The sequence below is a fragment of the Lygodium microphyllum genome, chromosome 16 (assembly GCF_053477565.2).
Source record: "Lygodium microphyllum isolate KBCC chromosome 16, Lygodium_microphyllum_v1.1.10, whole genome shotgun sequence".
Taxonomy (NCBI): domain Eukaryota; kingdom Viridiplantae; phylum Streptophyta; class Polypodiopsida; order Schizaeales; family Lygodiaceae; genus Lygodium; species Lygodium microphyllum.
In genome coordinates this window covers 55,733,912-55,759,113 of record NC_141150.1, presented here as the reverse complement: position 1 = coordinate 55,759,113, position 25,202 = coordinate 55,733,912, and the positions used below count along the sequence as shown (strand labels likewise).

Below are 25,202 nucleotides of genomic sequence, written 5' to 3'. Positions count from 1 at the left end.
ATAGGGCAGGGACGGGGTGATGGGCTACAAGCGGGGGCCTAGGCGGGGGCCGTAGGTGGAGAACGGAGAGGCACCAGCCAGGGCGACAGGCAGGGCGAGCGCGGGCATGAGGGCGTAGTCGGGGGGCAGGGGTAGCAAGCGATGCGACAGCGAGCTTTCAGAAGGATTGGAGGATCTTTTTCTACAAGCCTTAGAGAGTCAAATAAAGGAATGTTTTGTTACATCAGAAAAGAGTGCACTATCTTTCTTTAGGCTAAACACTCCTCTTTTATATGCCATTCAATGATTTTCTATCTCCATATTTGACAGTCTTCATTGTTCATGTCCAGCTGCAGTCCCCAATGGCATGAAAGTAAAATTTTCCATTATTTTATTTTCACCTTGGCTGAATTTATTTTCATTTTGGCATAGGAAAAGGTTATCTAATTTAACCAATGCATAAAATGCATGTACTACATATCTTTCAAGGAAATGACTCATTGTTCCCACAACTTCAGCTGTTCTGAATCCTTTGTTTAGGGAATCAGCTTCATGATTTAAAGAGTGCAACAATGTTCATGTACTCCATTTCTTTAAGAAACCAATCCATTGCTCCCAGCCTTCAAGGTTTCTATAATATATTTTCAGCCTGCATCTCATTTTCCAGTTGGGTTATGTCTAATGTGAATGTAACTAATCTCTTGATTGCTTGCTTAGACCAAAGCTAAGCCAAATACTATTTTAAATGGCATCACATTTTTCCAAAAGTCTGCCCCAATATGTACAAATCTGCCCTTTGCCTGCAATTTTCACCATCATATTTGCTATATCAATATTGTTAACACAATGTGCAGCATCATCAATAAAGTCCTCATCCCTCAACTTCCCCAAGTAAAATCAGCTACAACTTGTTCAGTTCAATAAAAACCTTTCTGTTTTTCAAACTATAAATTGTTTTCTATACAATCAGAATTTGGTGACAATGCATACACGTCCACATCAATGCACTGAAACACCTCATCCAATTCATCATTGCCAACTTTCTGCAATATAAACCATTTCCTAGCTTCATTGAAGAACTGTTCCTCTGCCTGACGATTCCTTCCATAAGCCAAAAATATCCTGCTTGAAGAAATGCAGAGTCCTCTCACAGTTGCTAGGAAAGCGCTGATGATGCTTGCTTCATACATCACATCAGTTGCAAGAATTACTTCAAAGGTTCCTTTGGCAACATCTGATCGGAAACCCCACTCTAAAGCAGCAACAGAAACAGAACTTGTCACACAATTGGCAATAGCATTTTGTTGGAGAAGAGACAGGTTTTCCTTGAGATCTGTTAGAAGCACCGAAGCAGCTCCAAGGCAAGCAGCTGTAATCCCTACAAGTGTTTCTCTGCTCACAAAGTGAGAAATGACAATCTGAAGCAAATTAAGTTCAAGACACAACAATGTAGAAAAGTGCAATAACCTAATCAGGTAAATTCTACATCCACGTTAGTTTCCTAAGTTCAATGTCAATTGGATGCTGATTCATTACCTGGAAGTCCACAACCTGCACCAAGTTCAATGCAGTGCTTGCCACTAACTAATTGCGGCCACCTCTCCAAGTACTTGCTCAAAACAATTGCACTATCCCACACTGCATTACACAGCTGTTCAGAGAGTAGCATATCTCATTAAGGCTGGAGCCAACAAACTAACCCCACATGCATCTTATGAAGATTGTTAACTACACGCTATAGTCAAATTACAGGGAAGAAGCAAAATTACCTAATTACTCATTCCTGTTCTGCATCAAAAGTTTGATTCTCAATCCTTGACTTTGTCCAGAATAAGAATAAAAACTTTTGTTACAAAACTAGTTACAAAAAATTCTATTAAAGTCGACAATCCCAGATGCAATCAAGCTCCACTGTTCATTTGGCTTGCAAGCTATCCTATTTGGCCATAGGAAAAATGCCAGGGGGCTCTTGTCAACTGTCTCAGCTAAATTTGGAGGGGAGCACCCCCCTTATTCAAGTGAACAGGTAACCATCGAAATGAAGTGACAAAAACCTGCCTGTTGAAGCAAACCCTCTGGTGGAAAATCGGGCCTGGTTTATAATGAGTGTCTGTGGCTGAGCACTCACAAGCAACTGATGTATATATGGACGATCAAACCTATCCCTGTCAGGCCTGTCGAAATAAAAAATAAGAACATGTCAGGATTGTAGAAAAACCATTGAATTGCTTAAAACACCTCGAAGAGCCAGTCATGCTCCTCACTACATGAATCTTTCTTCAAACCACCAAACAAGGTTTCCTCCTTACAAATCTTGCACTTCATCCTGGGATCTGCTCTAGGTGAAATCATTATGACCAACTACACATCACAAAAGAATACTTGAAGTAAATTTAATCAAAATCTCAAACACAAGCACAACACAAGCCACCCAATCTTTGATTTCCATTGCAAAGATTAAATTCCAAATTCAACCCACAATAGCAAACACTTCCAAAATTCAGAATTGAGCTCATTATTCTCAAGCTGATGCTTCATAGCAACTTGACATGCCTCTCCTCTAGTGATTAAAAGGGAATCTCAAACCTGCGAAACATTTTCGCCCTTGAAACTTTTCACACCCAAAACATTCTGTTTCAGCACGAAACATCACCCTTATGAAGGCCCTAAGTGACATGCCACATGAAATGACAAAATAACATCTTTGAAATGCATATATTTAGCGTGGTTTTAACAGAAGTTGTTTTTTTTCCTTGGACTGTAACAGGTATGTGAAGCATCACATATTGAAATGTTTCATTTTAGTGAAACATGTTTCATGCCTTCCGAACACTTTTAGGTTACTATTAGCAGATATTGTCAATTCCTATATCAGTCTGTGCATGTTCCAATGGGCTGAGCACAGTTCTTCCAAAGGTGATGTGGTCGCCTCACTTATAGGCACCTATTTATGGCATATTTTATGCTAGCCAACTTTATTATTGTGATGCTGGATTGCTGGCCAACCTGATCATACTGACGGCCTATTTATAGGCTGGTCACTCTCTCCTCCAAACACTTCAGCATACACCTACATCTACAAGTCCTATTGGAGAGAGGGAGCCCATGCCAATGCCCACACAACTAGTGACCCACTTTTGTTTCTGTACTATCTCTTGTCTTGGTACATGGATTCTCTTTCCTGAGCCTTTTCTTTTTAAGTTCTTTTGCAATATACATCTTTCTTTGCAATGTCTCTCTTCTCTCTTGTGTTTGTGCAATCTATCACAGCAAATTCTCACACTTCTACCCACTTCTAACATGGTGTTAGATATGTTAGCCATCATGTGTATTTTGCACAATGATCTCTTGTTTGTGAGTCTCAATCTGAGTCAAACAAAACATTCGGAGCTCTGAGACTTAGTCTACCATGTGTTTTGATGGAGGCGACAGCTCCGTTTAGAGCATGCATTTCATTTCCAATCAGTTGTAGGTGTTTCACATTGACTAAGGTTTATTTCCAGCCTTACATTTCTATTTCACTAACTAGAGCATGTATTCATACCCTTTTTTGCAGTGATCAGCTCATACTGTAGGCAACTGCATTTTCTTCATCTCGCCTGCATCCCCATAACCAAGGAAAATGCATTTGACACTCTTGGGATCCAACTTACTTCTCTTGTCCCTGGCCACATGGCAAAATGCCTCACATCCAAAGACACGGAGATACGCATAAGAGGGAGGTTTTTCAGTCCATACCTCCTCTGCAACCTGGAAATCCAAACCACTAGAGGGTGATCTGTTTATGACATGCACAGCTGTACTAACTGCCTCAGCCCAAAAGCCTAGTGGTAGGCCTGTATGGCTAAGCACACCGTATACACGCTCCTGGATTGTTCTATTCATCCGCTCAGCCAAACCATTCTAGGGGGGGTGTAGGGGACGGTCAACTGACGCTTAATACCCCTCTCATCACATAACTACCATCTTTCGGTGTTGCCTTATGTCATTACCCTGATTCGATGCCCTCACTGACACCTTGGCCTGCATGCAAGGACTGATCAGTCCCCTTTGTATTCAACATTCTTTTGGAGTTCAGTGCAGATTTTCTCCTTCCATTCTCTTCTTTCATTGCAGTCTTCCTCTTCCCTTCTCTCTATATGTTTGTGTTCCTTCATGGTATCATTGCAAAAGTGAGGACTCAAAGGTTCTACAAAGAGAAGAGTACACTCAGCTTGCTGTTTGGAGCAGATTAGTTGCGAAGAACGCAGATTTTCTACCTTCTTTGGGCCTTGCTATGAAGTGTATGTGGCATCTACAACTTCTCTTTGCAAGGTGTAGCTGATTTCCCTTCCATTTGCCCAACTCGACCCCAAAACTCAAGAGTTTTGTGTGTTTGCAAGTCTATTTGAAGGCATATGGAGTATCAGCTTAACAAGTTTGATGACTTAGATGAGAAGATTATTCAATCTTCCTTCGATAGGCGGTCCCATCCGTCAAACCATCACGAAGAGCAACACAACGATGGAGCCCCATTCTCACTCTCACAAAACGAGAAGATTGGAGAGCAACCCCCCCCCCGGCCCCAGCACTTCTCTATATGTTTCTCACACGGCCTGTACCATAGGTCCTCAAACAGCAACGATGGCTCCTTTTGTTCAAGTGCCAGTGCTTCCTTCTCTCACCAAAGAAGATTAACTTGATGGTGTGAACTACTCACTTTGGTCCTACAAAGTAGAGTGTATCCTTGACACCTTTGACTTGTGGGAGTTTGTTACTACCCCAATCCCCCGTCCAATGGAGGATCCTCACATTAGTTCTACAATGGACCAAGCAACCCTTTAGGATCAACTCAACTCTAGCATGCAATCTTTTCTCCTTATGAGACTACACAATTTTGTCCTTGTGCATGTACGTAGACCTCGGGCAACAGAGGAGGTCTGGATGAAGCTCTCCTCTCTTATCATCAAAAGACCTTTGCCCACCATATCAACATGCTAAAAAGACTCTGGATGTTTTCTATCATCAGAAGCTTCCCTCGCTTGAAATAATGATTTCATCAAAGGACATGGTGATGATTCTCATTACTCAATTGCAGTCTCCCAATTATGATGTCTTCTACACCACGTTGCTTACCTCTAGGATTCGACAGACTCTTCTATGGGAAGACCTTGCTCTACTTGTTTGGAGCACAAAGAGAGACTCACAAAAATTGGGACTAGTACAATAAGGCCAAGAACAAGAGTCACCTCCTTTGGGGCACATCTCTAGAGTCACCATGCCATGCACTTCAATGCCTCATGTAGCACCTAGTTACTCTCCTTTCTATCCCATAATGCCTAACTATCCCCCTCCTTATCAAGCCATCCATCCATCTGCATCGACCAAGCATGCGTTTACAGATAAAACTCATTTTAATGGGTCTAACTTTACCACTTGGTCAAACTTGATGCAACATGTCTTAGATTCCCAAGTCTTAGATTCCCAAGGCTTGTGGAAACTTATTCAAGGGCCGAGATCCTAGCTTGATCCCCATTGGTTTTGATATAAGGTAGTTTACTATTGGAAGAGTAGAAATGCCATAGCCATGGCCCATAATTGAGTTGATGCAAGGTATTATGCAAGAATTTCACCCTCAACTACAACACTTTGACCTTACATTTGAGCATTGGCCACATCTAGTCAACCGCTACATGACTCACCATCATATCCTTAACCATGAGCTCTAACAGTCTAGAATCACTGAGATGGATAATTTCACTATCAAGTTTGCTAAGTATCGGTGATTGCTCGTCTCGCTGAATTCGCCACCACTGGCTTATCCAAGTTAGCTAATGATCAAGTCACTTTGTTCGTGAATAAATTGCCACAAAAATATATCAACTCGATTAAGCAAGTCATCTCACAACCCTAGTTACCCACCTTCTATGAATTTAAGTGTCAACTCTACTATGTTACACTCAATTGTTCAATCAATTTCATAAGAAACCCCAATATTCGAAGGGGACCTTGATTTCTCAGAAGGTGAAGCAAGATGGTGGAAAGAGCACCACCACGATTGAAACCAAGTTGGCAAAAGGTGCCCAAAAAGAATAGATACTATCAACATTGCCAAAAGGCCAACCACTTCGGTGACAAGTGTTTCTCAAAGGCCAAGGGAAGTCCGCCCAAGACTCAACTCTCTTTCCCATCTAGGAACTTGAGCACATAAGGCGAGGGCCTTTCAACCCCACCTCCACAACTAAGAGATGGTCATCCTCAACCTCAACAAGGTAGATCCATTGATCACATGGCGGCAGGACCATCTACCCCTCTTCACCCGAGCGGTTATCTCATTGGTCCACCAATACCACTATTTTGGATGGTGGTCCTCACCCACTCCTTGTTTCCCATGAGGATAGATTTAATGAGTACCCATCTATTTGACTATTTCCAACCTGCTATATCACCAAAAACTACTATGTTTGCTACTAATAGCATCATTCTGCTTAGTGTGGACCTCAAATCTACTATCACCAACTACAATATGACCAAAAACTGCTGCCTTGTGCTAATTCAGTCACCACATCTGCGATTTGCTGTTTCAGCTTGTTGTCTAGTTTGATCAGCGCCAAAGGACACCATCTCCTAAGGCTCCTTCTATACTAAGTGGTGATGAATCCTGAGCATAGTAGTCCTCTCGAGTCTCAACAACTATGAAAGGGCCAATCGTGCTCCACTCCTAGGAATTGTGACAATTCCACACTCCTACCAATCGCCCCTATTACAGCATTGAACCTAGCAGGTTGTGTCTTTGCTTCTACTCATTTAGTTGTTATAAACCCTCTTGGATTCTGAGTTTATAATAGAATGGCCCACCAAGCTAGAATCCCATTTCCAAATGCGATTGACTCCAAGAAGTAACTCTGTTTATTATAATTTATGAGCACTATACAATCCAAGTAATCCTCAAGTACAATACCTTGATATAATGAAGAATATCTTAGCCAGAAACCTTGGAAAGAAACCCAAACAATACCTTAAGGACTCACTGATGTTCATGTTTCAAATCCTTCTTGGGCCAAAGGAACCCAAGGCATAGGTGCACACTTCAATCTTCAACTACTGTGATTGTATATCAACTCTTGAAATTTTGCCTAGGCCTTCATATACCAAACTATGCATCTTATATAGAAGTTTATTGCCTTGCTTTTCATGCTAAAAGCATAGGCTTTTGCCTTTTATGCCTTGCTTTTTGCTTTTCCCTGTTTTCATTTTTGTGCAAACCTTGAGTTTGGTCGTGACTTGTTTCGGCCATAACTTTGTTATACAAACTCCGAATATGGTCATCCAAGTACTCAAAATGATCAAAATGACTCTGATCTACAAGCCAATGTATACAGAATTACAAAAATCTTCTCAAAATAGCTAGAAACCACCACTTTTTGTAAATGCATCACTTTTTTACATTTTTGGGTTTGGACGACTTGTACCACTTAAGATAAGTCCTTGCATATGATGGACCAGTTTTGGTCCCTGAAAAACTGTAAAGATCCTATTTAAGTAACCCATAAGCACATATTCAAAATACTTGTACGGATCTGTTTTTCTTGCTTTTCCTTACGAGTTCAAGGGTTAGTGTTTCACCTTTGTATAGTGTGTTTGCTCCATTGAGCATCTTATATATTCAGCATTCATTATTCATTATCTTATTTAGTGTTCATTGTCTCTAAGTTACCCTCATCCTAAAATTGTTCTTTATTAGTCTGTTTTATCATACGATTGTATTTATTATTTGAAGAGTAGGTACACTTGGATGTATGGCTTGAAGGCTAAATCAGATATATTTATATACTTTGAACACTTGGTTGCCAAATTGAAAACTGAAACAGGCTTGAAAGTGCAAACTCTTCGCACAAATAGAGAGGGAGAGTACATGTCCAAAGCCTTTGAGGCTTATTTATTAAACCATGGCATTGCACATCAATCTCTGCAAAGAGAATGACTCCTCGACACAATGAAGTGGTGGAACATATGGAAATGACTAGATGTACATTGAAGAGCAAAGGGTTACCTCATTGACTTTGGCTTGAAGGCCTTATGTGTGCAAATCATATTTTGAATTGTGCTCTATAAAAGCAAGCATTGAGGACAATTACACCGTGTGAGGCATGGTATGTCAAGAAGCCTAGTGTGGATTATTTTCATATTTTTTATTGTGTTGCATATGCACATGTACCCAAAGAGCTTCATGAAACATTGAAAAGCTTGATGATAAGGTGGTAAAATGCATTTTTGTTGGGTATAGTATGGAAAACAAAGGGTATATGCTACATAACCCTTTCACACACAAGGTTTTGGCGAGTAGAGATATATATGCTCTGAAAATTCAACACCTATGCATGTTGGATTTGAAATGCCAGCCACTTCAAACTATTTGGATATATTTGTGGGTCTTCTTCCGTATGCTACTCATTCAAGGGCTGATTATGACATAGAAAATCAGCAATTACTGTATCTTGAACCTACTCCACTTGCTGCATATCAGCCTCCAATTAATCCAATTTCTCCTAGGGAAGTGGATGATGCAACTATGAAAGAAAGGGCCACTATACATACAGTCAAAACAGTCCCTATTTGGCTGTTACAGAGTCTTAAAGAGAGTTGTATTGATGTTTCTTTACCTATGTACACATTTAGGTGCTAGAGATGTGGGGGGAGCATATTGTTGATACAAGCCATGATATGCTTTTGCTAGTACCCTTTTGGATGACGATGAGCCTACATGTTTTGAGGATGCATGAAAAGATGTGCATTAGGTGCAACTTGCAAGCCATGAGTGATGAGGTGTGCTCTATTAAACAAAATAACACCTCGAGTCTTGTTGGCTTGCCTTTTGGCAAAAAGGCCATTAGCACATGTTGGGTTTACAAGCTAAAAAGGAGATCTAATGGGTCTATTGACAGATATAAGGCAAGGCTGGTTGCAAAGGGATATGCTCAAAAAAAGGGCATTGACTATGAGGAGGTATTGCTCCTACATCCAAGATGACCATCATTAGATGTATGATTGCTATGGCTGCACATTCAATTAGAATGCATTTTTAATGGAGATTTGGAAGAGGATGTGTATGTTCCACAACCTCCAAGCTTTATTGTGTAAGGCCAAGAGTACAAGGTTTGCAAAGCTAAATAAAGCCTTGTATGGCTCAAGATAGGCTCTAGGTGCTTGGCACTCCAAGATAGATGCATTTTTTATTGCACATGGATTCCAAAACAGCCCAACCAAACCCATCCTCTATGTCAAGAAGGGGGGTATTAGATCATCATCATTCTTTACAAATGGAACACCTACAATCACATTGCCTCAAAGAAGAGGAATCGTCTTGGAGCAGAAAAGGCAAATGATTTGGTCTTTGTCAGTGCTAACTTAAGGATGCTTTGCAAAAGTGTTACATCACAAGCCAATCCATTTACCCAATGGGAGATGGAGGAAGAGGATGAGCATACTCGTAATATGGAGACTCTTCCTGGCACACATGATCATGAGGCTAGCACTTCAAGAGCTGCAAATGCTCATTTTCTTGCAAATGATGATGATGCCCTCTAGATTTGGACTTGTCACTTGATCCTTGCTTGACTTTCCTTTTGTATGTTGCTTTATGCCATATGGGCCATGGCTGGTTACAACCTCACAGTTAGTTGCTTTATCGTTGGTTACTATTTACAGTTTAGTCTTTCAAACATTTGTCTTCGACTCCTTTGACATTTGTCTTTAGTTTAGACTCTTGACTTTTCATGTCACATGAATCATGAAAAAGTGTAGATGCTCCTTTGTAATACATCAATCTTTAAAGTTTATTCATATAGTTTATCATTTGTCACTTTCTCGTCTCATGTTCATTATGCGACATGCTAATAAATACAATGAAAATTAATGTTTTTAAAGCTTTAAATGTGCTTCTGTATATATTTCATTGTTGTGAAGTCCAATGTGTGGATCCGAATATTTTTCAATATGGCAATTTTAATCGAGGAGGCTCTAGACGCAAATATACATCTACGAACATCGGATATACCTTAAATTGTATCTTCTATTTCTTTTGAGCATGGAATTGGCTTTTCTCTTTCATACTTTCCTCATATCCCACCCATATCTCCCGAATCTCTTTCTTTTGCATTCAATAACTTGGGATTGCACTCCACTTTAGCATCCAACACACTAGGAGTTGTGTCTTTCATCTCTGCTCCTAGTTCCTTCTCTACACCCCATGTCACCTATCCTCGAGTGAATGCCACTTTGCACCTTGGTACATCATTAGAGAGAATGCCGCCCTTTAACACTATGCCTTATATACACCCGCATGTGAACACATCTATTTACCCTGGGACAGCAATGATGGGTATCCCCCTCACTTTCCTTGGACACTCACCTTCTTATCTCTCGACCTCTCAAATGCTAGCCTCGACTAACTCACCCTAATCACATCTGTCAACAGAGAGCCCGCAATGCCACAACCAATGTTGAGTTAATGCAGGGGTTGCTTCCCGACTTCCACTCTTTGTGACAAAACTTTTCCCTTGCATTTGAGCATTGGAGTCTTCTCATTGACCACTATGCGGTGCAAGATCGCACTCAAACATATGAATCTCGACTTTGAGCTTCAAGAGTTTTCCATTAGGAAGAGGAATGATCTAAAAGTCAAGTTGGCCCAATATAGATGGTTACTCGCTAAGTTTGCCACTACTCACTCCCCGAAGTCAAATGACGACGATTAGGTTTGATTCTTTTTTAACAAGCTGCCTGAAAAGTATTCCCATTTCATCTAGCACATAATCTCATTGCCCCAACTACCAACCTCTTATGAGTTTGAATGTCAATTCTTGTGTTACGCAAGGCTACATGATCAAGTCTACAAGAAGTCCTCTAAATAGTCTTATCAAAGAGGGTTCTGGTTGCCTCTTCTTTGTAAGGGAAAACTGAGGTGGCAAGAACTATCGAGATGCGAAGGCAACTCAAAACAAGGGTGATACCCCTTCCTCCGACAAAACCAGAGAAACTAAACCCATCTCACAGCAACTCCCTAAAAAGAATAAGTCTTGCGCACATTGCCAAGGATAGGAACATGTGGACGAGGAGTACCGTACCAAGGCCCAAGCTCGCCCACCTAAGAAACCACAACAAACCACTGCAACTACCTCCACTCCTACTGAACAATCCAATGGGACTACGCCTCCCATTGCTACCCATCTACTTCTTCTAACACAATCGCCATTGGACATGTGCCACAGAACAATCTCAACAACCCATATCTTTCACTATCTTTGAAGGATCAACTAATTGGTCTATCAACTCCTCACCCATTGCACTATTTGCATCCATTCCAGGGTCTCCTCATGCACTCCATCCTAGGCACACTTCTCCACCTCATCCTGTGTTTAATTGGCATCAAGCTACTGATGGCCATATAAGTTGGTGGCCACGCCCTCAAGCTAGCACTTCTCTAGGTCCCTTCGAACATCCTAGATTAGTGTAGCATTCCTTTAGGCGTTTAGTCTTCCACTATACTCACTCATAGATAGGTGCACTCATTCCATTGTTCTTTCATTTAGCTTTACTTTTTTGTTTTGTTTTGCTTTCAAGCATCTTACTACTAACATCTATTTTGCAAATTCTAATCTCTCTAGCTAGGTTTTCTATTTTCAATGTGGAGCTAATATGCAGGTTTGCGTCAGTCCTTTTTTAGCTAGAGACATGGGATGCACACTATTCCTTTCGTGATTTCATCTTTCTTGGAGATTTTCTCTTCCAACATGAAGGTCTCCCCTCCCTAGGTGGATCATGCAATATCTCTTGATGGTATCATGGTGGTGACTTCTACCTTATTCTTCCTATCGGGATGCTTCATCCTTATCTTCATCAACCATTATGATTCTCAATACCATACAAAGTCCAACATTAGGCTCCTCTTTCTCCTTCGGCCTCGACATCTAGGGTTGCAAGGGAATCCCTATCTTTTCTTAGTATTGTACAAGATTTGACACTTGTCTTCGACATCAGCCTCCCTTTCCTATTGTACCTCTCCTTTGCATTGCATGATCGTGATTATCTTTGCATAAGGACGCTTGGGCAAGTGAACAATTTCTCCACAAGGAACACTGTCCAAATGACACCTACTACATGCGCATTTTCATCATGTAGCACACTACTCTATACATCTCATTGTATAAAGCACACCTAGGCAGATCCTCAAATGTCTCCACTGGTAGTTTTTCACCACCTCACCATACTTTGTCACCCTTTCCCTCGTCATTGTTACCCTCAAGTGGTTGAATTAGCTTGTTTGTTTTGTGATGTGTTGAATCTACCCATTCCTTTTCACTCTTCCGGTGGAGCACAATTACTTGAAAGGTCGCAGACCATATATATTCTCCAAAAAAAAGTTCAATGTGGTCCCATCCGCCTTTGTAAGTCCTAGTAGGCCATTGGACAACTGACGACCACCCTTGGTCTAATGCCTTAGCCTCTCTAGCATAATCACTTGGGCTCCCTTGTTAACATGACCATCGCCTCTATAGTCTTGGTACCACTCGGCAACCGTTGTGCACGCTTTGTCTTTGGGATGGGATGCCTTAGGATAACAATGGGCTTGAGCTTTTCTTATAGTCCCTTCTTTATTCTCGTTTTGGGCTTGAGTGAGAGTGTTGAGCAGCCACCCATATCATCTTGACTATCTTCTATCTACTATCCACTTCTTGAACCTGTCCCACCTAGCGTTTTTGCTATTATGCATGCCCCCTTACTGCCACTCCCTCTGATCAACCCGATCTAGACAACTTCTCCATTATGATCTTTGTTTACAGAAACTGATTGCATATAAAGATTGCTTGTTGCATTCCTCCAATTCATGTTTGACCTTGTCTATTCTTAGACACAAACGTTCAAAGTTTTGTATTCGCTCTTAGATAGTGTGTTTACCACATTCATTCTTCTTTTACTCAAAGTTTCTCTTTCTTTGAGTTCTACTATTTATCACATTATGTTTTGTCATACATTTGTATTTATCTTTTGTGCTCGAGCATTTCTTTATATGGTATCACAACTAGGTACTCACTCAAAAAACCTAAGCCTTGATCTAAAAGCTCGACATTGGAGACCAAAAAGAACTTTGAAGAAAGATGACTTCAAACACTTCATCACCAAATCAATCTCCAACAAATGTGCAGAGAACTAAACAAGGGTGGTATTCACAACGCACTCCAAGGAAGCTCGAAACAAGGGGAGATAACACTGACTACTATGGACAATAAAGGACAAATCTCAAGGACCAATTACAACTTGACTCTCATGCATGAGACCTAATAACCTCTTGAAGGTAGCTATAATAAAGTCCCTTTAAATAGCGTGCACACATCTAAAAAACCTATAGGATCAATAGAGCCACACAAGTTGATATTTCTAGTCCTTCCTCCTCAACTCTTTTTGTTATGCAAGTTAGTAGACTAAGTCGTGAAGAAGATCCTTACCAGCATGTTAATATTAGAAGAGGCGATTATAAGAAAAAATCAAGTATATCTTCTTCAAGTTCTCCTTCTGCTAGTTGGTTTGTTTTTGGTGCTTCATCTTCAAATACATCATCTTCTGAGGACCTGCTCAACTCCACTCACTCTGTACACCATATCTCTGCCACAAATACATGATACTGTACGTCTCACGTGGTTTGTACTTCCCTCACGTGGTCTCATTGGGAGCTTGAGCAAGACGATCAGTGATGCACTACAGTCATCTTGAGACGTCAAACAGGAATGCACCCCTTTTACGAAGGGAATTGAAAAGCAGCGACTCAGATGTGTCGCACGTCTTCCTTACACCATCATATCAAAATGAGAACCAGCCGCCAGGGTTCAATCGTGGGTAAGTCAGCTGGCTTCTCATGGAGTTTCACTGGACCCAAACATGTCTTCTGACTCTTCTTATCATTCAGCTGCATTTTGCCCATCAACCTCAAGCTTACGTGTGAAACGACAGAAAACGTGACTATACAAAGTTCCTGTAAGAAGGTTGGGTCAGGTTAAGCCATGATCACAGACAAACTGTACTTTTATCAAAGGTATCATGGCCTTTGGGTCTGACTTCAACCCTCAGAAGGTCCAATACGTAAAGGCAGAGCTCTCTCTCTCTCTCTCTCTCTCTCTCTCTCTCTCTCTCTCTCTCTCTCTCATTCATATTCATGAGTTTTCTGGCGCACCGATGCTCTCTCTTCCAAGCCCATGATCGAAGAAAGGGATTAGTCGACCGGAGCTTCGCCTTTCCTTCTGAAGATGTAGACGACGCCATAGCTCCGCCGTTCCTCCGACTGTTACAGTATAGCGCTCGAATTTGAAGATTGCAGTGCCCTTTCCAAGTTCTAGTTCTCAAAGAAGGAGCTTTCCCAAAAGGGCCTTGGTTAGAACTTAGAACCACCGAAAAGATCAAAGACCTTTTCAAAACTTTGAGGGCTGAACTTCAATTAGTCATGGAAAGAATTGCCCACTTTGGAGAGATGCAAAAAAGAATATCAGCATGGCCTAATAACCTATTCCATGCCACTCAACTCACAGTGGAGTTTAATTTTCATGCTTTTGCTTGGAAACATGGGCGGCCACTATTACCTACCTGCCCCTTATATTGATCCTCCTCATAAATTGACATCAAAACTTAATGAGAAATGGCACCTCAATTGGGATTCGGATCACTGGACGTCCTTTCAGGTTTTCTAACCTTTGGTCTCCTTGCATTCTGGTTTTTTAAAATCCACCCTTTCGGTTAATCATTCATAAGCATTTATGGACAAGGAAACAGGCACTCAAACTCGATATTGGAGACTATATATGTCCAAGCTATCTGTTTTTATTAATATATTAACTTTATGCTTTCTTCCCCAAAAAAAATTTTTAAAACCTTTAAAACCTACATTAATATATCACATGTCTTTGGTCAATTAGGAAGGTATTATACCTACAATATCTCTTATTTTATAGTCTGCCACGTTATGGCCCAAGCTGATATGATCTTATGTGTCACACATTTCAAGAATCCCAAGATTAAAATATAACTTTATTTTAAAAATAAATAAATTTTGAATTGTTATGCACGTCTCTCTCCTTCTCCCTATTAGAGTTGTGACATGCCCAAGTCCATTGACTTGGGCATGTACGGTCCCTTACACACTCACAAAGAGCCTTCCTCAAAAATAGGGCAATGTTAAGGAGCCACTTAAATGCACACAATTTAAAAGCAAAAATATTTTGACCTAGGGTTGTCACATCCAATAAATTAGCTTGGTTTGTAAGTGCGCTTCCTTATGACTAGAAGGTCGAAGGGTCAAGTCTAGTTTCCTGTGAAGGGGTGAATGAAATCTCAATGAGCAAGGAGTTGTGGCCAAATGTGATATTATATTTCCATGCCTTTTTACAAGATACAATGAGATGACACATGTTTGTGAACCAAATGGATGTCTGCACAATTTGTGAGAGCCCTTAAAGTATAGCAAGCATAGAGTTGCATTACTTGATGCGGACCCCACCTCTACACAATTGAGAGGGAGAGATTGTATGAAGGGAGAGATCCATTTACAAGTGAGAGAGGGTGAGAGAAAGGAGACTTGAGGAGAGAGATCACAATGTTTGCCAATAGATAACTGCCATGTGTTTTAACTCCAATTAGTTTTGGAGGTACTCCATGAACTCCCAAAAGTATTGACACATAAGTCAAGAGTGGTTAAGTAAACCATCCATATCTTATTAAACTTAACTATATAAACCTATGGAAGTCCATAGGTGTGTCTTGGCTCTTAGTGGCCAATGGATGACATGACTCTCTCTCTCTCTCTCTCTCTCTCTCTCTCTCTCTCTCTCTCTCTCTCTCTCTCTCTCTCTCTCTCTCTCTCTCTCTCTCTCTCTCTCTCTCTCTCTCTCTCTCTCTCTCTCTCTCTCTCTCTCTCTCTCTCTCTCTCTCTCTCTCTCTCTCTCTCTCTCATGCATGGGGCCTCACCATCAAATCCCATCCAACACAACCATATTAAAGTGTATTATGAAAAGTTTGCAATTTGCGAAAGAGCTAACAATATGATGTCATTTCTAATAAAGTTTTGATTTTATAATTTTGCATTATCTTTTGGCTAACTTTAGTCTATCGAAGTGGTCAAGGACCAGTGTGGATCTTCACCTACTAGAGGTGTGTGAGGAACCAAGGCACGTCAAGAGTGGATATCCCCTCAATATTCATCCATAGTCAGTAATCAATCTATACTTTTGTAGGCATAGTCTCTCACTTCTCTTTCAGGCCTTATGGAATCAAATAAGGGGCCTACTCACTTTCAAGCCATGGTTAGTGGAGGTATATCCTCAAGCTTTTCTTTTATATGAGTATGTCTTCTCTCTTGATTTGTATAACAAATTTGTATCCTCCCTTTTTGTAGTCTCTTTCCTCCTCCCATTTCTATATATTGGGGGTCTCATAATGTTTGAATATGTCATTATGGTGTGGTCATCCCATTGTGTTCTTGCGAGGACATGGCTCATGAGAGAGCTTCTAGCATGTCTACCTCACCATTCTTTTAGCAAGTGTTTGAACATTTAGGGCAATGAGGATGTGATTCTAAGGATGTACCTAAAGTGCTGCAAGAGCTTGAGGATCTAATTTGTTGTTCTCATTTATTTTGTTGAGTTTGGTTAAGTATACATGCAATATCTTTCTTAACCCTTGCACTATTTGTGATGCTTAAGCCTTATTGGATTTTTGGCTTTCTATCTTTTCTTGGGTTGTTGCTTAGTTTCCTTCTAAATTTCGGAATGTGACCTAGCCCTTTCCATAATGAATATGAGCATCATTGGAATAAGAAAGTCCATTCCTAGTAAGCACTCACAAGCATCCAAGTTTATGACATGGAATCTTATGCTATGGAATTATTGTCTAGATCAAGCTCTACATTTCTAGTTTGGTAGATGGCACAACTTCTTTTGTGTTAGCTAATTCTACCAAGTTTAGCTACTAGTGCAACCTCTATACCTAGTTTTTGTGCACATTTTAGAGAAATAAAAGAATGAGTACTTTCGCAACCTATCAAAATTTGGAAAGGTTTACCTTGGTAGTTTGCCAGTGTTTGAATCACTAAGAACTAATAGTTTGGTTCTTTCTTATCAAAGCCCCATGAATTATCCCTCTTTCCATTTTAGTCTCCATGGAGGGCTCTTCTTCTTCCTCCCCTATGGTGACAGTTACTGTGGTGACTCTTCCTCTTTATCTTGCCCCTTTGTTTTGGCTATGAAATTGTCCTTGTCAAGGTAGTTGGTTTAGTTTAGGGGACTATCTTTTGTAGTGTCCCAATTCGCTACAATGGAAACACCTTTGACTACAATTGTTTTGATTATTAGAATGAAGCTCCCAATTGTATTAACATTTGTCTTCATCCTTGCATCAATTTGCTATTGTCATTGTGCTCTCTTTATAAAGGCACATGGTTCTTCATTGGGCAATCCTCAACAATATCTTCTGTTGCTTGATTGTGCTTGAAGAGTAAGTGGTTTCGCTCTTATCAACACATCTTCTCCAATTGAGTATCCAAAGGAGAATCGAGACCTCAACAAAATTTGGACACTTCTTGGGCAATATCCATAGCCAAAACATACTCTTAAATAGTTACAAATCAGGAGTAATATGCTTCTAGGCTCAACCCTAGTTGGCAGAGCTCAAAGAACTCGTTCATATTCAAGGTATGGTAGGAAGGGAGAATATACCTTCCACACATAGCTTCTTTATGAGTTCCCTTCCACACATGGCTTCTTTTATGAGTTGCCATATAGTGGCAGTTTCAGAGACTATAGTATCTCTGCATCACTACTTCCACCATGCTTTCCTCGTTAGTTTTAGCTTGGTCAACATGGCATGATTAGGGGTACTCATCCTTGTGGCTCAAAAATAGCCTTGTATAGACTCAATCTAGGCTTCAGTATATATGTTTCCATGTCCTTACCCTTTCTATCGAATTTGAAAGGTTTGATTTGCTTGAGAATGGATTTCTCCTCCTGCAATTAGATATTATCAATGATAGTTGGAATATTCTCAAATTGAAAATATGCAAGAACTAGTTTAATATATGTATATAAAGCTTTCTCACATTTTAACTTAAGAATTACTTTTAGAACAATAATTTTTTTGCACAAGTAGAAGAAAAAGAAATATCTTTTATTCAATTTAATTTTCAACTAGACGCATAACATCATAAATATGGTTCTACTATAAGATTCACTATTCAAGGCACTACATTTTGCTCCTCACTACCTAGAGGGCATACGTTGACCGCCACAACGTAATGCCCACTAGGTTGAGCGCCACGATGTAATGCCCACGACGTAATGCCCTCGCAAGGTTTGAAGTACCTACATTAGCAAATGCATGGATCACTGGTAATATGGTGTGAATAGTTAGTTGTGTTAGAAGTGGAGCACTCATATTAGCCTTCTAGTGTCAACTTTTGAGGTGATTGCATTTGATATCATCCCTCAAGCCACCGAAGTAAACCATTATTGCACTAAGCTCAAAGAGAGTTAGAAACAAGAGGAAGCAATGTACATCAACCCCTCTACTTATGAGGTATAGTCTCAACTCTAGCCTCCAAAACAACAATGCTTGGGTTTAAATGATGATACGCTAGGATAGTCAATGTTCGCCTCTTCCTTTGCTTAATCTAATGTTCAAGTTATGGTGGAAGCCTCTCAACTAACTGAGACCACCCTACCATTGGAAAGACCCATCAAGGATCTAACCACCTACCTCCCTCAAAGGATTTCTTTAGTTTTCTAATTAATCTAGTATAGTTTAGTTAAATATATAGAAATCAACTTCATTAACTAATCCTTTTAAACAACGTTTATTTGCGTAATTTAGACACAACATGAATTCAAGAAAAAAATCATTTTGAAAAAAATAAATATTTATTTTCATCTTATTGTTTTAATTTCAATAAGCCTTCTAGGAGGTTTGCCCAAGTTCATAGGGGGTAACTAGAGCCCCCTAGCCCATTGGTGCCTCCTAGCCTATAATGAGTCCCTATGGTGTTGTGTCACTATGCGGACAAAGAGTGTGAAAAAACCTAGAGTGCATCATCATTTGGCTTTCTTATGAATCTAGAGAGTCAATGTCATCTTAGTCATTAGTGCTAGTGTCCAAAGTATGGTTAGTTCCAAAATACGAGATTTTTGGACAAGTTTAGCCTATTTTTGATATTTTGGATATTATTTCTTGTAAATATCCTAAAAAGGTGTAGAAAACTTACAAAATAGAGTGACATGCAAAAAGCAAGTAGCTTTTCAATCAATTTTAGGAGATCTCATACAAAAAGAAGGGACTTTCGAATTTGCAGCGTGCAATCACAATTTACAAGCACAATAAACAACAATCCGAGGGAGAAGAAGAAGGAGTGATCTGGGACAATTTCAATCAAGTGTCCTAGGGTTTGACCCCCCCTTTTTGAGCCAACGAAACCATTAAATTTGTGGTTTGAGCAACAAAGAAGAAGCTAATGTTTGGTACGCGTTTTTGGTCTACCAAGGGACTTTAGGAGATCTAATGTGTGGAGATTGCTTCTGAGTAGTCCTAGACAAGGATTTTGTTTATCTTCTTAGGTTCTATCAATACATAGTGCTTTGATTCATTGAGCTTTGTCTTTATCTTGTGTACCTATTGTCTATTCTTTTTCTTCTCTTCTATCTCATATTCTCTACTTCCTTCTCTCTCTGATCCCTAGTGGATATGACCTTTCGACTAAAACCCCTCTAACATTGGTGAACCCAATGTGAAAGGTTGTTGAATGGAAAGACATGATGGGAGAACCTTCAAGCACAATTTCTAGTGATGTTTTGCAATAGTTAGTGCAAAATATGAACAAGCTTATGTAGGTACAACAACAACAACAGGTGATGCATGCTTCTACTCAAACAGAAACTATTGTGATTAATGCTTTGCAAACAGTAGATCGTGAGATGAAGTTGTTTAATGGTAGGAATGTATCTGCATATTTACATACCTATGCTCAAAAGATGGAGTGCTTTGGGGTGGCTCAACTTGCATGGAGCCAGTATTTTGTACAGGTCATTATACATGAATTGAAAGCTCGAGTTACTGAATTGTACACGTAGGATGCTAACTTGGTAGCTTTTAGGAAGACACTCAGGGAAGAATTCTACATTGAAGACACTAGTTTGATTATATGCAAGACTTTCTAGGAGTGGGTTCTAAAACCCAATAAGGGTCTTGTGGCTACAGAGTTATTAAGAGAATTTGAAAGTTAGTTTGAGCAGTTAGATCTTGTAGAATGGCAAGCTCTTACAAGTTAGAAAATTGAATTGTTTCTACAAGCAACAAATCTTGAGCTTCAAGAGAAGATTGATGATTTGTTAGAGGATCAGACTACAAAGACAGGGCTTAAAACATAGTGGAGACATATTAAGGAAGCTAGTACTGCATTGGTGAAAAAGCATAGAAGGAGAGAAAGATTGCATGTATCTAGTTGGCCCACTATTACGTGCAAAATAGTTGATATATCCAGTAAGCCACCCACTTTTGTGGCTAACCCTCTGGTTGTACCTGCTATTCCCACTATTAGGGAATATATATTAGATGAATTGGTTAAAGGCATGTGGGATCTTCAGTTGAAGGTTGCAAAATTGGATAAATAAGGACAAGAGGAAAGGGGGCGGGCAGCAAGCCCTAAACCATGGAAAAGATGTATGTGGTGTGATAGTTTGCAGCATGAAATGAAGGATTGCATTACTTTTCAGGAGGCCTTGGCATGACAACTCATCTTTTGGAAAGATGGCAACATCCATGCACAAGAAATGGGATTGCCTCTTGCTATGAATTTTGGAAAGGGAGATATACAAAAGTTGTTGGAAGACTTGGCTGTTCGAAATGCTTATGCGGTTGTACATGCGTCTACTTTTGGTCTACAATTGGAGAGAATGCCTAGCAAGTGATGGTTGGTCAGAAGGCTACAATATGGATACATGATTTGCATGTAGATGAAAAGAGAAAAGTTACTAATAGTAAAATGTCTCATGCAAGGCAAGACATTCGTGACATAACTAACTGGGAATTGCCGAGATTGGTAGATGCATATTGTATGCCACTACAAGGACATAGGAGAACAGTGACAACCATTTCCAATGCATATTAGCAGTGTCGCAAATGCGATACAAATAGCGACAGTACTCAGATGAAAAAATCGGGCCGAAACCCAAGCGCGGCATTTTGCGTAAGAGCGAAAGAGAGAGTGAACTGCATCATGCGTTTGCGAGGGAGAGGAAGAGAAAGAGAGAAAGAGAGAGAAGGAGAGCTTCTCACTACCGCCACCACCATTTGTGAAGAAGAGGAGGAAGTGTACGAAGGCTGCCATCGCGAAGAGAGGCTGCCGAATCCATTCTTGGACCTTTGCGGTGAGTGCATTGCTCCCTCTTGGTTTGTTTTTGTTTTTTCTCATTTTCTTTTGCTTGTTTTTGTTAAAAATGATGTGTACCGAGAGAGAAAATCAGAGAGGGAGAGGAAGAGAAAAAAAGAAAGAAAGAACAAGAGAGAGTGAGAGAGAGAATAAACATGAAACATAATAAAGAAAGAGAGAGAGAGAGAGAGAGAGAGAGAGAGAGAGAGGGAGAGAGGAGAATGGATGGATAAAAAACAAAGAGAGGGTAAGATCTTGTTCTTTAATTTTTTCTTTTCTTGTTTGTAGTAGTAGTAGTAGTAGTAGTTCTTTAATTTCTTATTTTCCTGTTTGTAGTAGTAGTAGTGGTAGTTTAATTTTTTCTTTTCTTGTTTTTAGTAGTAGGAGTAGTAGCAGCAGCAATAGCAGTTCTTTAATTTCTTCTTTTCTTGTTTATTATTGTTGTGGTGGTGGTGGTAGTAGTAGCAATAGTAGTAGTTCTTTAATTTCTTTTTTTCTTGTTTTTTGTTGTAGTAGCAGTAGTTCTTTAATTTCTTCTTTTCTTGTTTTTTTTTTTGTAGTAGTAGAACACACACACACACACACACAGAGTGAGAGAGAGAGAGAGAGAGAGATGTTTTGTTAAAGATGCACCTTGGGTGTGTTCGATGCTTCGGGAAGGCGAGTAGTACTAGTAGTAGTTGTGGTGGTGGTGGTGGTGGTGGTAGTAGTAGTAGTAGTAGAGAGAGAGGGAGAGAGAGGTTTTGCTAAAGGTGCACCTTTGGTGTGTTCGAGAAGGCGAGTACTAGTAGTAGTAGTGGTCCGGTACAATACCACAGTGGGAAGGTAAACACTCCGACATAGGGTAGCTACTCCCTCATCCCCATGCATAGCATATTAGACTTTACATACAGTAGGCCCAGGTGGAGACTTTATTTATGTTAATTTTGTTGAGTTACAAGAGAAGAAATCCCTTCTCAAACAATTTAAGAAAGAAAAAAGAATAATAACAAAAACAAATTGTTTGTCGTAATGTAGCCCAAATGGAAAACGATGAAGGCCGTGATGTTCAAGATTGCAAGGTATCTTAATCAATGTGTCCCATGTCCTTGCTCTAAATGTAACTTGGCAATTAGACGAAAACATTGATTGTTTATGGAACACGTACGACGCTTCGGCGAGTTTCAATTAGAGGTCATTGATTAGGCTATCTCAGATTTTGAGCAAATGGTAAGAAAAGTATATATCAATCATGCATTGTATTTGCAAACTAAGTGAATATCATATACAAAAACATTGGATATAGCCGTAAAATTTATTACAGGGAGGTGACGTCTCATCCCAAGGAGGAGTGCATCCTTTGTGGCCAGTTAAAAGAGTTTGTGAGCATGCGATAGATGGAGGGCCTGAGCCAATCCACCACTTGGAAGGTACTACCTAATCTATACCATCAATACCAGAGGAGACGATAGCCTTCCAGAACTTTCTACAATCTTGGGGCCTAAGATGGAGGCAATGATTGATGCATTGATACCCATGGATGTCGAGACATCTGATCTACTTAGAGAGGAAGCATCCATACCATTATATGATGGGTGCTGCAAGTATCTCACCTGAAAACACTGCTTGCACTCCTAAGTGTGCAAGCAAAATATGGGTGGAGCGATGTGAGTGTGACCGAGTTGTTCAGGTAGAATGCAAGACTATGGAGACATGTCCAAAGTGTGGTGCTCATAGGTATTGACATGACTTGCAAGGGCAAACCATCCCTCAAAAAGTTATTAGACACTTTCTGCTTATCCCCCATGTACATCACATGTTTCATATGTTCGGCATGGCGAGCTTGACAATGTGGCATACGCAAAATAGATCCACAGATGGAGTCCAATGAATATTAGCGAATTCATGTGCATGGAGCCACATTGACTCTACCTTTCCAAGCTTTGCTCGAGAGCCAATGAATCTTCAGCTTGGTCTTGCTATGGATGGTGTGAACCCATTCGGTCTGCGCTCAACTTCTTACAGTGTGTGGCCTGTAGTCCTTGTTAACTACAGCATCCCTTCATGGCTTTCTACGAAGAAAGGACACCTCATCCTTAGCTTGCTCATTCCCGACCGCTACAAAGTCAAGAATATGGACGTGTATCTTCGTCCATTAGTTGATGAGCTTAAAATTTTGTGGAAGGAGGGGGTCGTGGTGGAAGATATGAGCAAGCGTGATTGTCGACGGTCTGCCAATATTCGAGCCATTCTCATATGGGCCATGCAGGACTTTTTGGGATTCAGAGAGTGCTCAAGTAAGTAGGCTTCCGTTCTCGTTGGTAATATCCATCATAGCTCATTCAAGTTTGTATTCACTGGATAGAGGTGTTGGGATAGATCTGGTTACCTCAGGTTATCATGCATGTCCATTGTGTGGGCCATAGTTAGACTCCCGAAGGTCACGAACCATGAAGAAGATGTAGGAGCACGCGATGCCTGGAGAGACCCTGCCTTCCACAGGAGGGAGAGGTCGCTGGACTTCTCTTGGGGATACAGACAGCTAGATGGAGTCCTGCTAGAGCGGTTGGACAGGTTTTATGTGGGAGAGTGGGGAGGCTCTCGTGGAGGCCAGATTGGGCAGTTGGCGGGCACCACGTTGTCCCAACCATTGCCCGGTTCTACTGACACTTGATCCCCAACAGCTGCCCTAGATACATGATCATGTCGGATCCCTGACTCGATCTATGGGAGGGAGGAGGTGACGAGACAGATAGAGCATATTTGGATTAGGGAGTGGGGCACCAGGGATTGGATCGTAGAGGAGGTTGCAGAGGTCCTAGCCGAGTTGATGGCAAGAGGCAGCCATACATAGCAGGCAGCAGAGCTGGGAGGAGGAGAGAGCACTCTGGCGGGACCTTGCAACCACGCAGAGATTATCACAAGAGGCACCATGGGATCCCATCCTCCATGCACAGGAGGCGCGCGCGCGAGCAGTCATTGCTGGCCTAGAGGACAGGTGCTCGGAGTTCTCTTTCCGCACCTCAGCAGCTTTCTGGGCGCGGAAGGGGGACACGATGTGTAGGGAGTTTTTCCAGGTACACCAGCCTTGCACCTCAAGAGAGTAGATATGCAACCTTCGAGATCAGTATGGGAGGACTCGTTCTAGCCTAGACAAGGTGATGGAGATTGCCATCGACTACTACACATGCCTTTTCCAGTAGCAGGAGATAGCCTCAGCTAGAGAACAATGATGTAGACAGCAAGTATGGGATCACATCCCGTTCCTCATCTCACAGAGGAGATGGGACGCTTCCTCCTAGCCCCCTCCACAGAGAAGGAACTAGAAGAGGCTTTCCATACACAGGATGGGCAGAAATGCCCGGGAGAGGATGGCCTCTCTAAAGCCTTCTTCACCACCTACTGGGAGGTGGTGAAGGACCCCCTATATTGATGGCCTTCCAGGAGATTTTCACTTCAGGACAGATGCCAGGGAGTCTTTCGGCAGGCCTTATTAGTCTTCTCCCCAAAGGGGGAGACCGATTGGAGCTTTCCCAATGGAGACCAATCACCTTATTGTCAGTGGCCCCTATAAGGCATTGGCAAAGATGATTGGTAGGCGACTACGCCCCATGCTTCCAGACATCATCCATGACACACAGATAGGCTTTGTCTAGGATAGCTAGACAATGTATTCACCTTCTTTGAGGCGACAGAGTGGGCTTAGCACAGTGGATAGAGACTGGCTGTACTACTCTTGGATTTCGAGAAAGCTTATGATAGGGTGGACTGGGACTTCCTAGAGGGTACCATGGTGAGGTTGGGTTTCTCT

General features: G+C 41.0%; 1 protein-coding gene across 1 annotated transcript; it reads right to left on the bottom strand.

Annotated features, from left to right (window-relative positions):
- Positions 1-522: 522 nt before the first annotated feature.
- LOC148022852 (uncharacterized) lies at positions 523-14,411 on the bottom strand. Its single transcript, XM_087695139.1, has 4 exons — positions 14,186-14,411; positions 2,038-2,153; positions 1,516-1,617; positions 523-1,357 (listed from the first exon to the last, which is right to left on the bottom strand). Exons 1-4 carry the CDS (start codon positions 14,272-14,274, stop codon positions 924-926), a joined length of 741 nt encoding a protein of 246 aa, XP_087551265.1. The 5' UTR covers positions 14,275-14,411; the 3' UTR covers positions 523-923.
- Positions 14,412-25,202: the final 10,791 nt, after the last annotated feature.

Bases quoted from the DNA above. Each gene is read 5' to 3' on its own strand.
- LOC148022852 (XM_087695139.1), bottom strand. From the start codon at position 14,274: ATGGCGTCGTCTACATCTTCAGAAGGAAAGGCGAAGCTCCGGTCGACT. The intron at 1,618-2,037 runs GCAGGTTTTTGT...TGTGTAATGCAG, and splicing joins CAGAGGGTTTGCTTCAACAG to TGTGGGATAGTGCAATTGTT. The intron at 1,358-1,515 runs GTAATGAATCAG...AAACACTTGTAG, and splicing joins TGCAGGTTGTGGACTTCCAG to GGATTACAGCTGCTTGCCTT.